The sequence below is a fragment of the Gymnoscopelus braueri genome, assembly GCF_963280865.1.
Source record: "Gymnoscopelus braueri genome assembly, chromosome: 20".
Lineage (NCBI taxonomy): Eukaryota > Metazoa > Chordata > Actinopteri > Myctophiformes > Myctophidae > Gymnoscopelus > Gymnoscopelus braueri.
Genome location: NC_137622.1, coordinates 24,304,550 through 24,316,814, shown reverse-complemented (window position 1 = coordinate 24,316,814; position 12,265 = coordinate 24,304,550). Strand labels below are relative to the sequence as shown.

At 41.7% G+C, this 12,265-nt stretch overlaps 1 protein-coding gene across 3 annotated transcripts; it reads left to right on the top strand.

Annotated features, from left to right (window-relative positions):
- The first annotated feature begins 1,301 nt into the window (after positions 1 to 1,301).
- LOC308075527 (eukaryotic peptide chain release factor subunit 1) lies at positions 1,302 to 11,257 on the top strand. 3 transcript variants are annotated; one of them, XM_080415458.1, is made up of 11 exons: positions 1,302 to 1,430; positions 1,890 to 2,000; positions 3,933 to 4,108; positions 5,112 to 5,251; positions 5,939 to 6,077; positions 6,398 to 6,588; positions 8,275 to 8,404; positions 9,357 to 9,530; positions 9,648 to 9,712; positions 9,849 to 9,996; positions 10,557 to 11,257. In XM_080415458.1, the coding sequence occupies exons 2-11, from the start codon at positions 1,915 to 1,917 to the stop codon at positions 10,637 to 10,639; spliced, it is 1,332 nt and encodes a 443-aa protein (XP_080271584.1). In that variant the 5' UTR covers positions 1,302 to 1,430; positions 1,890 to 1,914; the 3' UTR covers positions 10,640 to 11,257. The 3 variants fall into 3 exon arrangements, with proteins under 3 accessions (XP_080271584.1, XP_080271582.1, XP_080271583.1); XM_080415456.1 differs by having other exon boundaries at positions 1,311 to 1,434; XM_080415457.1 differs by lacking the exon at positions 1,302 to 1,430 and adding an exon at positions 1,616 to 1,750.
- Positions 11,258 to 12,265: the final 1,008 nt, after the last annotated feature.

Here is a 12,265-nt window from a genome sequence, read left to right as displayed (position 1 = left end):
GGCTACTGTCATTTGGATAAAGTGGAAATAGCTGGTCTATTAGAATAGAATAGAATGCCTTAGTACTGGCATAAAACGGGGGGGGAAGTGCCATTTCTGATTGATTGAATACTTTATTAACAGTTTGTAAACAGTACAGTTGTACGATTGTACAATGAGTGTTAAAAGGATAACACAAAAAGCCCAAGGGGCTTGTTTCCATTGTGGTCCTGAACGGTCCTGATTGATTCTTAAAAAAGGAAAAATAATGAAAAACACAAGTGGTTGTTATCTGAAAAGTTCAGTTAACGACTTTTTCAGTGAGCCTTCTTAATTTCTTTCATGTCCAAACTCGTCGAACTGTGTTCCGTCGTCACATCATGTGAACTACAAGCCCCATAAAAAAGCCATCATGTAAAACCCGCCTACTTCGCAATGACTCATAGTTTCAGGCCAATCACTGTTCACAATTTCATGATGACTTCAAACGGTAGCCAGTGTAAATCGTTCTTTGGTTTCTATGCAGTGTTGCCATATTTTGTGAGAGAAATAAGCAACGAGGTCTAGGGAAACAAGCCCAAAAGATTGCTCTGCTATTTTCAAAAACTCTTGCAATAAAATGTGGAATATTTTGAATATTTTTTATTTCTAAATATGTTTTAGCATTTGTGTCTAACAACAAAAATGCTCCCGGGCTCAACTTTTTCATGAAAATATTCGAGAACCACTGCAATAATCATTGAAATGTGTGGAAGCAAGCCTAAATAAGCAAGTACACTTTAGAAACAAGCCCAAAAAACCACAACCCGGGCCGCAACGGATACATCTGGGCATCTCCATGTAAAATTGGCTATTTTGTCCAAAATATAAAAAAATATAAGTAATGTAAGTAAACATGATATGAACATGCACTGTACATCATTATCAGACTTAATTTGATCCTCAACTTCTTGTTTATGCCCCAAAATGACTGGATGTACAGGTTTTGTAGCAATTTGTAGCAGTTGTAGAAATATAGACCTTAATTGTCGAAAGTTTAAGCATGTTCTATGGCTCTGGTACTAATCATGTATGTAAAACAGTTTCCAAATATTTTATTTTCAAACATTTTGGACAAAACAGCCACTTTTACATCGAGGTGCCCAGATGTCACTAGTGCCCGCAGCCCACCTATCCTGTTATCCCCGCCCTTACAAGCAATTTTTACTAGCAATTTCACAGACAAACAAGCCCAAAGTCGCTTATAATAAACGGACATGGCAACACGGTTTCTATGAGGTTTCCAGGAAGTGAACACCCCACAGTTCTAACCACCTCCCACATGTGTGAGAGCCCCATGGAAGAGAGCGGAACCGGTCGGAAAGAAGGCAACGTCATTTTTCCGACCACCGATTCATCGAGCTCGGCAGAGTAAAGAGCCGGAGAGCGGAGCGGTGTTATTTGAAGGCCAGGTAGGTACGTTGTCAAGAAGTTAACAACATAAAAACTCAACAGATGTGTTACTCGTTTGACAGCCGGAGAGTTTTATTACAGCGTTTCCTGGGGGGGCAACAACTGGCCAGGGTAAAGTAGGTCGTTGTGTCAACTATTGTTAGATAAGGAACAGGGTGGACACTAGGGCCTGGGGAAACACTCCCCGGTAAGGCCTGGGCTTTCCGCGCACTTTAGTGCCAGAGACACCCCGGGTAGAGTCTTTCCTTTACGGTCGGTCCAGCAGCCAGCCACTGGGTCACAGGTGCCTTCACGGACACCGCGCCGTCAGTTTGGAGAGGTAGATCGCTCGTTATGACAGCCTAGTTTGGACTATTAAAGGACATTGGGTCTATTTTTGCTGCCGACCCGGCTAACCAACACAATTGTCTGTTGTTGACCGTTAACCACCAACATCTCTTCTCCACACTCTCTTCCAGGTGCTGAAGCGATTGCAGCAGAAAGATGGCGGACGACCCCAGCGCGGCAGACAGGAACGTGGAGATATGGAAGATCAAGAAGCTGATCAAAAGTTTGGAGGCTGCCCGTGGGTACGTGGATTCACTGGGGTCTGGTGTTCCACGGCGGAGCTGAGCGTTAGCCGTGTCGACGGGCCATTGGAAGATGGCGAGTGTGTGGTTGTCGGTTGAGTGTGGCTGAATTTTGGGAGTGGTAGCTTAGCTTAGCTTAAGATAGAGACTACATCCCATAGATCGGGGGGACGGTCGCACTGGTTGGCTTGTTGGTTGTTGTTGGCGACTGTTGTGTGAAGTTGAGGCCAGGCTTTGGGGCTTAAATTAAACTAGAGTCATCAAAAAAAATAAGCATATACATATTGCTGACTCCTATTTCTTTTTTGAAATAGTTATGTTTTTTAATGTAAATGTATATTGTAGCACTTTGAGATTTGTTCACATGTAAAGTGCATTATAAATACGTTTAATTAATATTAACTCTTCAAGGATCCAATAGAGAGTACATTGTTTAAGCACACTGACCTCCTCGGTCATTGTTGGATGGCTGCTTGTCACATCACTGATCTTAACAAATGTGGACTGTGATGTCTCCCATGACAATCATTAAGCCAATCGTAGTGCGATCGTCCGAGCTATAGGATTTAGACTCTACCCTTAGCTAACTTCACTGACTTGTCCATTAGCAATGGCTAGCTAGCTAGCTTCTGTCGCATTGAACAGACAGAAGTTGAATCTTTGGTTGGTAGTGTTAATGTTTGAGGAATGACAATCCAGAGCATGTTGCCTCTTAATCACAATGGCGCTCATTTATCCGCCAGGCTAATGGGGCTGGCATGGAAACGTCATCCTTGTAAAAGAAATCACAGGCCGCTGTGTTTCTGTGAACAAGAAAGCACGTTGATAGAATGGAAGGCCGGCTCGTTTGGCTAACCGTATGTTCCCATATGGTCTAATCTCACAACGTGACCATGATGGAAGTTTGATGTTAGCAACTCGAGAATTCGTGACAATGCCCGAACATTACTTTCCCAGACGAGCATGTTTCGGTTAGCTTTTTTTTTATTACTTGACTCAAAGTTTCTTAATTGAGCGTTTTGTTAGCCACATACTGGCCAAGTGGAGATAATTTCGAACCCGAACACATAGACATAGCTGATAGTGATAATGGAGCATGTGGCCTCCAGTCGTCCCCGGGAGTTAATGTGAAATGTGGGTGTTAGCTTCAGTGGCTAACGGTTTGCTCTGCGACAGCTTGCCGTCTTGTATTGCGCAGAATTTGCTGTCCTGTGCTGTCTGCCATATTACGATTGCCCATTTGCCCTATATTCAACCAGCCGCCTCTACCTGTGTGTGTGTGTGTGTGTGTGTGTGTGTGTGTGTGTGTGTGTGTGTGTGCGCGCGCGCGCCGCGTCAGCTGTATGGTTTGCCTTTGACAGGTAGTGAATATAGACACAATGTGGAGTAGTGGAACTTTGGTGCAGTCCTTGGTGTCAAGGGCACATTGTATTGTATATTTCCTAACTTTAATCCCACTGTTCTCTCACCTTTCAGTTAGTGATGTGGTAATGTCTTTCAGAGGATGAACTCTGTTGTCTTTGGGATAATAAAAAAGCAGATAAGTGCACTGAGGAATGAGGAAACTCATTGTCAGTGTCAGCTTTCAATTAGTGGTGCCAAAGAGTTGAACTTGTATTTGTTGTTGTGGCTCAAGGTGATTATGACTGTCATGTTGACACAGATAATTGATACTTTCTGTCGTTACCTATCCCCTCATGTAGTGTTATCACGTAATTCACAGGTTAACGGATACTGCTGTGAGTGTGTGTGTACAAGTATAAATGCGTGTATATGCATGTGCGTCTGTGCGCACACATAGCTACATACATAAAGCATATACATTTTGGTGTGTTTGCCTATGTAGGGCAGTGTTTGAGCCTAGGTATATTTGTATCAAAGTGTATGTGCCTAGAATCTGTACTGACCATCTGTCCACTGTCTCTTTTTTAGTAATGGCACCAGTATGATCTCATTGATCATCCCCCCTAAGGACCAGATATCCAGAGTGGCCAAGATGTTGGCTGATGAGTTTGGCACTGCCTCCAACATCAAGAGTAGAGTCAACAGACTCTCTGTGCTTGGAGCCATCACCTCTGTACAGCAGAGGCTAAAACTCTACAACAAAGGTAAAGGAATCTGTTTGTCTGCAACTGTGATGTTATTGTTGGTAGCAGTTGGTTTGTAAACAGGAAGTAAACAAACTTGACAAGTAAGGAACAAACCTAACTTTTTGGCCCGATTTTAAAAGTTGAGAGAAGGGAAGTCCGCACACTGTATATCAGCTCCCAGGAGATAAACTGTATTGAGGACAATGTTTTGAGCCCACACAGGTCTTCGTCGGGTCTGACCTGATGAAGGTGAACAGTGTTGTAATGTCAGTGAGAGTGCTCTCTCCGCAATTTCATTCTTTGAATTTGCAAATATTCAGATATTACTGGTTCTAGATTGTTGTAAATCTGTAGTCTTTTAAAGTCTAAATGGTGAACATCAAGAAAACTCTTGATTGACTGGTGTTGTTGGATACTATTTTTTATTTCGTAAATGGTAAATGGTAAAAATATATAGCGCTTTTATCCAAAGCGCTTTACATAGATTGTGCATTACATTCACCCATTCACACACACATTCATACACCGATGGCGGAGGAAACCATGCAAGGCATCAACCTGCTCATCGGGAGCAATTAGGGGTTCAGTGTCTTGCTCAAGGACGCTTCGACACCAACTCTGGGGGAGCCCGGGATCAAACTGGGAACCTCACGGTTGCCATCCGGCCACTGTACCCCTGAGCCACTGCCGCCCTGCATTTCGTAGATGGCTAATGTGACAGAGTGGGCATGCAAACCGTGGCACTGGAGAAGGTGCAAAACATGTACAATTAAATGTTTTAACTAGTTTGGATGAACACATTTGACCATATTGGGGAAATATTTTTAACTGAGCCATATATATATATATATATATATATATATATATATATATATATATATATATATATATATATATATATATATATATATATATGGGAGCAGAACTGGTATCTATTTTTCCGCTATCAATTTTTTATCTTATTTGGCTAATACCTGTTGCCTGTCTAATCCTATGGCCTCTTCATCTTCTCCCCTGGTAGTTCCACCTAATGGTTTGGTGGTGTATTGTGGCACAATTGTGACGGAGGAAGGCAAAGAGAAGAAAGTCAACATAGACTTTGAACCATTCAAACCAATCAACACCTCCCTGTACCTCTGTGACAACAAGTTCCACACCGAGGTGAGATTATTTGCCTGCTTGTGATATGTGTGTGCACGTGTGTTTGGGTGTATGAGACGGTGTATATGTCGCACTGTCTTTTTGCCTCTTACAACCTTCTTGCCATATTTATTTATTTAATTAATTATTTTATCCCACGGTTTTTGTAACCCATATTTTCACCCAGTGCCAATTGCCTAAGCTTGTAATCCTGGGCGCTACTCTCCCTCTGCCAGCCTGGGGAGAGCCCCGAACTGAGCTCATGCTTCTTTCAATGGATGAGGAGTGAGCAGGCCGCTTCTTATCACCTGACGGGGGAGTTTCCCCGGTTAGACGTACCGTGCGGAAGGAACACGTTATTCCAACCAGTTCCTTTCCCCTCTATTAGGCTGGCCAGGGGGAGGCAGTATAGAGACCAGGATTACTGCATGTTTTTTGTGAGGGTACCTACCCTAGGGGACACAGGAACAACATGCAAACTCCACACAGAAAAGCCCTTTTGCCAACCCCACCAAGGGTCTGGGCACTGATGACGCGAAGGAGAGAACACGTCCCCAGCGCCCACAGTGTCCCCGGCAGGAATCTAACCCAGGACCTTCTAGCTGTGAGGCGACAGTGCTACCAACTGCGCCACCGTGCCCTGGTTACTTGCCATATTCTCACAATCTTCTTGCCTCTTCTCTCCTTTCCTCTTTACTTCCCCAAAAGGCATTGACAGCCCTGCTCTCCGATGACAGCAAGTTTGGATTCATCGTGATCGACGGCAGTGGGGCCCTGTTTGGAACACTGCAGGGCAACACCAGAGAGGTGCTGCACAAATTCACCGTTGACTTGCCCAAGAAGCACGGTAACACACAGTTTTTTTTACTTAACTCTACAACCATTTCCATGGCAACGCAGATGGGCACACTCTTTCATGACATGATTGGCCATTTTACACGGGGGTAATTTTACTGACTTGCTTCATACACAGGACCCCACTCAATCAGTTTCCCACCATCCATGTATGACAAAATAGCAAAATGGCCACTTTTTCAATATGCTCAATGGCAACATCAATAATACATAAGGCATTGTTATAATGTGGTTATATTACTTTCTGTTCATTTGTGATGATCAGGTTTACCTGCTTTATCACTTGTGTTTCTATCTTTTTCTCCATCTCAGGAAGAGGAGGACAGTCAGCTCTGCGTTTTGCCCGTTTGAGGATGGAGAAGAGACACAACTATGTGAGGAAGGTGGCTGAGACAGCAGTCCAACTCTTTGTGTCTAATGACAAAGTAAACGTAGCCGGGATGGTCCTGGCGGGCTCTGCCGACTTCAAGACTGAACTCAGCCAATCTGACATGTTTGACCCGGTACGTGTGTTTGAATGCAGTGGCATTTGTTTGTATGCATGTCCTTAGAGTAGACTATCTGATCATAGACTATCACTCATCTCAGTGTTTGTGAATGTAAACAACTCCCTAAAGCCATAAATTGACCCCTGTTTTCTGTAGTTGTGTACTCTAAAAACTGATGTACTTGGCCATCATTTACTAGTATGAAATTGCTTTAAGTAAGCATGCAGGAAAAACGGTCTCTTGGAGGCATTGGTTTGAGCATTACTAAAGAAAATGCACTCAAATAATAATGGCATGAGTGAAATATTGGACGGTACGTCATAATCAGACTTGAATGTACCCCTCAACTTCTTGTTTATGCCCAAAATGTCTGGCTTTACAGATTTTGTAGGAATTATAGAAATGGCCTTCATTGTCAAATGTTAAAGCATGTTCTAATCATGAATACTTTATATAAGACTATTTTCAAAATATTGAATTTTTGTTACATTTTGGAAAAAATGGCTAAATTGACAAAACGTTTTTTTGTAATTGTGACATAAGATGTTTGGTTTTGAAAACGAGGCCCCATTGCACTTTACAGTGTAGTTCTTGGTTCAAGGCCAAGATGGCAAGTAAAGATAAACATGAGACACATTTTCATGCTGTTGTGTTGAAAGTAATTAAATATTACTGTGATAGCAAATCCTAGTGTGAAACTCGTTTTGGTAAGCCCCTCCACTACTTCCAGCCTTTTCTGCATTGGGCTCTGTTCTTGAAATGTGCATTGCTTATGACCATTTATCATTGGTCCATATAATAATTAGTTGCCTCTAACATCATTAACTTTAATCTGCTTTGTAGTTGGCATGGCTATCTTATATTCATGGGTCACTGAAGTTCGTTTAAACTTGTATGTGGAAATTGAAGCACAAACCCTTTTTAGATTTGGTCTTTGGTGATTTCAATTACAAGCTTCATCAATTAGGCCCTGCAGGATTTAAACTCAAGCCGGTTATGTCATCCAGATTGGGCTTTCGGATGGCGCAGGGGAAAAGTACCTAGTGACCACCATCACAGAGTCTTGAGGTTTGAATCCACCGCGGTGTATCCCGCTTGCCGAGTGTCTACTCTACATGAACACAATAGGCTGTGTTCTGGGATGGGAAGCCGGGCGGGGAGGGCAATCTTTTTCACTGTGCAAGCGACTCTTACGGGCTGGGCGGTGCCATGCAAATAATACCCCAAAGGAGTAGGATGGCAGAACTATATCCTCACGGTGGGGGCTCCTCACTGGCAGGTGAACCATTAGGGTACTACAGCAGTCACAGTGGCAGGAAGAATGTGTGAATGATTAATTGGCATAACAACTAAATTGGGTAAAACATTGGTTACTCTAAATACATTTTTTTAAGATGGGAAAAGTTTTCTTTCCTTGTATTCATGTTCAGGGGGTTGAGTGTTGATTTTCATTGCATGTATTGATTTTCAAGGGGTTGGGTGTTTTTTTATTGCTTGTATATGAATATACGCAATAACAATTGCTAAACATTTTCCAAGGAGTTGAGCATTTGTTTTTCCTTGTTTCTGTTGCCCTCAGTGCTATTGGTGCTTTCGAAGGCTTCCTTGAATTCACCTCAACAGCCTGTTCATAGACATTTACACTAAACTTGGTTCCCTATGAGGAAGTTGAACAATTCTATTTCTTTTTTGTGAGTGCAGAGGTTACAGGCAAAGGTGCTGAAGCTGGTGGATATATCCTACGGGGGAGAAAATGGTTTCAACCAGGCTATCGAGCTCTCTGCAGAAGTCCTCTCCAATGTCAAGTTCATCCAGGAAAAGAAGCTCATAGGTGGGTGTTTCATGTTTGTCTACATATCAAGAAAATGTTTCTCTAAATGTGAAGACAAATCTTGGAATTTGTTGTGATGGTAATTTTTCTGAAGGCTGATACTAAAGTCAAAGTGTATGCAATAAAGAGACCTATGGTTAATCAGGACCTGCGAAATGTGTCCCTTTTGAGACTTTACTGCATATTGCACTTCTAGAGCATATCCGTGGGCATAATATGGACATATACCTAACAATGGATGCCTAAAGAAATATTTTGATATCAAAAGTCCCTAAAAGGCCAATATTAATTACTTTCTGTAAAACGAAAATGTACTGCGTGATGACAGCGGGTTCCTCCAAACACACCTGATTTTAATGACAGTTCTACTCCGTTTTGAATCCAGACGGTGTATTACTTGTTTTAAAATTTTTTGGTTCAAAATAAGCAACGTAGTAACATAAACATGCTTCACACTGCCCCTCTCTTTCTCCCTCGGGCTGCATGAGATGCAGGCTTCAAACATAGCCTTCTCTGGCTAATGCCTTCCCATAACCCAAGGGCATGGGACCTTCTGATTGGTTCAGAAACATACAGGCTACCGTTTCAGACTAAAACTCAAAAATAAAATGACCGAAAAAGATTTAATTACAATTTCACCAGGTCTTCAAACTTTTTTTCTCATTTGTATGCAATAAAATGGAAGTATTTAAATGGTAACTAATCTTGCTCCCTTGCCCCTACTCTCGTCTCACAACACAACCGGTCACGGCAGATGGCCGCTCACCTAGAGCCAGGTTCTGTTTGAGGTTTCTTCCTTTTATAGGGGAGTTTTTCCTTGCCGCCATCGCCAAGTAATTGTTGGGTCCTGCAAAGTACGGTCTTTAACTGCTGTACTGTATGTAGTGCCATGAGATAACTTCTGTTGTGTATTTGGCGCTATATAAATGAAGTGAAATTGGCCCCTCTGCAGGACGGTACTTTGATGAGATCAGCCAGGACACGGGGAAGTACTGCTTTGGGGTAGAGGACACACTGAAAGCCTTGGAAATGGGAGCAGTGGAGATCCTCATCGTCTACGAGAACTTAGATACTATGCGCTACATTCTTCGTGTGCACGGCGCTGAGACCATCGGACTTGAGAATGGTACAGACACACATACATTGACATAATCCTTTGTTGTTGTCTCTGTTATTGCCAAGAATAAGAGCCATGCAAAAATGCAAACTGTAAATAGGTCTCTTGTCATATTTTTGTCTCCAGATGAGAAAACCTTGTATTTAACGCCAGAGCAGGAGAAGGACAAGTCCCACTTTACAGACAAGGAGGTAGGCACAACATATAAGAGTACACACTTGTATGTAAATATATAGATGCATAGATATGTTTTAATTCTCTGTTTGTGGTCATTGTGTAGTATTGACTTTCATTCATTTCACTCATTGCTTGTGTTTGTGTTTCCAGACAGGGCAGGAGCATGAGCTGCTTGAGAGCATGCCTCTGCTGGAATGGTTCGCTAACAACTACAAGAAGTTTGGAGCCACGCTGGAGATAGTTACAGACAAGAGTCAGGAGGGTTCTCAGTTTGTCAAGGGCTTTGGAGGCATTGGGGGTGAGCTCTCCCTTGATATTGGTTCTATGCTACATGCCATGGCCAGAGTTTATTTGATGCAGAGTTAGTGGTTAGTAAGCTGCATGTTTGGCCCCTTGAGATAGAGATGGTACAAATTTATTTGAATTCAATGTCACAACATTTTAGACACTTACAAGTGGGTATAATACTCGTTTGCCAGTCCATCTAATGTGTAGGATTTTTATGACGCAGAATATTGATGTCGTGACTAAATTAAAAAAGAGAATAGAAAATGGTGTAGGCTAATAATTTGGGAATAATGTAAAGTATATTTTCAAGCTAGCACTTTTTTAAATTTCCTCCAGGACCTGTAAATTAGCTTTAGTATTATGTATTTTATTCACATAGTAATTCCTTTAATAAGGGATTGAAGGATTTTGTGAATGCAAGCTTTTTGCACATTTAAACTCCCCCTCATATCTAGTGTGGATTAGTCCAGTAAAATAAATCTTTCTTTAATGATATGATTTTACAATTCATTACGAGCTAGCCAGCCTCATTATCTGTCTTTTTAATCTATGATATCTTTTGATTCTCAGGTATTTTACGGTACAGGGTGGATTTCCAGGGCATGGAGTACCAAGGAGAGGACGATGAGTTCTTTGATCTGGATGACTACTAGGTAGTCTGGGACTAATACTGGGAGGAAAAAAAGAAAAGGAATGAATGAAGAAATGAGGAAAGAAAAATGCCACCTCTCTTTTGCAGCACGTGAGAGGGGGAGCCGAATTAACAGACACAATTTCCGACACCAGTTGTACACACAAACATGCAAACACATGTCATACACACCCATAAAAAAACTCACACAAGCTGAAGAGGAGTGAGATTTTCTTTCAATCCAGAGAGGGAGAAAGCCCTTACTGAATAAATCCCTGACTTATAGAGTGCTGGTTCCTTCCCCTAGTTGGATTGAACTCAACTCGTTTTTTTTTCTTTCTTTTTTTTTCTTTCTCCCTGCCATTTTGAACACAACAGCAAGTTCCCAGAGCCCCCGCTGACCCCCCAGCCCGGACTGAAGAAGAACTTTGGACTCACTCCTCACATATAGAAAATATATTTTCCTTTCTACCTTTGCCCTATCTCCCTTCTATGCTTTCTCTCCTCTTTTTTTTTTTTGCGCATTTCATTTTTTTACTGGTAACTGCTGCTGTTGTATTTTATGAGAGTGGGGGATTTTTTTTTACCTGGGTTTCTGTAGAGACAGGGGGACAAAGTATTAAATTTGAACTGCTGAAAACCATTGCTACCTCCTTATCAGCTGTGGTCTCAATCCTGTGGAGTGTCTGTTTCCTCCCCAAAGGGACTGACCGTTCCCTGCTCTCCTCCCAACACATGAATGTGATAGTCCTGTTTGCCCATTAACTAAAACATAACTGGTTGTAGGGGAACTAAACTGTCACATTGAATCATCCAAATTAAAGGAATAGTTCCCCAAAGATGAAAATTCTGTCTTTCTACTTGCCATTTTACGCCAGTTGAAACACAGGTGACATTTATTTGTCTACATAACAAGGGGGTTGCTGGCACAACTATGTTGCATCCTTCTCTGTGACAACTGTTTGTATGTTTTGTTTTAAAACAGAGCAAATGATCATAAATGTAGTAATGTGCAACATAATAGCCTTCTGAAGTAAAATGATTGCACTGTGGAAAATACCTATTTACACTTGTGCTCGCTTTACACAACGCAACATTGCAGACTAATGCATCTACATTAGATTTGCAACAAATTATGGTTTAAATCTAGATATTTTCCTATCAGTGTGGTCATTTGGCTTCTGAGGACTATGCTGCACGAGCTGTATCCAGTGATTTCATGATGATTTTTACTTGACTTGAGTTTTGGAGAAGGCTGCTACAAATCTTTGCTTGCAACTTTCGTTATGTGGACAAGGAAACTTCAGCTGGCATACATAATGCCAGACTTTTCTGTTTGGGTTCAACTATTTCTTTAAAACTTTATATTGTAATTCTACATGAAAGCCAGGGTGACAAAACCTTAATGTCAAATGTATACAGTGCCAATTCAGACTAGTTGATCAGTATAGATGAAATCTTTCATTTCTAATTCTATCAAGATTGAATACTACCTATGCCAAATTGTGTTGCTGATAGAAATGCATCTAGGCATCTCAATTGTAATGGCAGTCATTCTTAGTACCCACAGTGGGTCAGCACGTCAGGACATGGTCATGACTCAGATTGGTTTAAAGAAGTGAAAACCTGTAAATGTAATATACAGGAC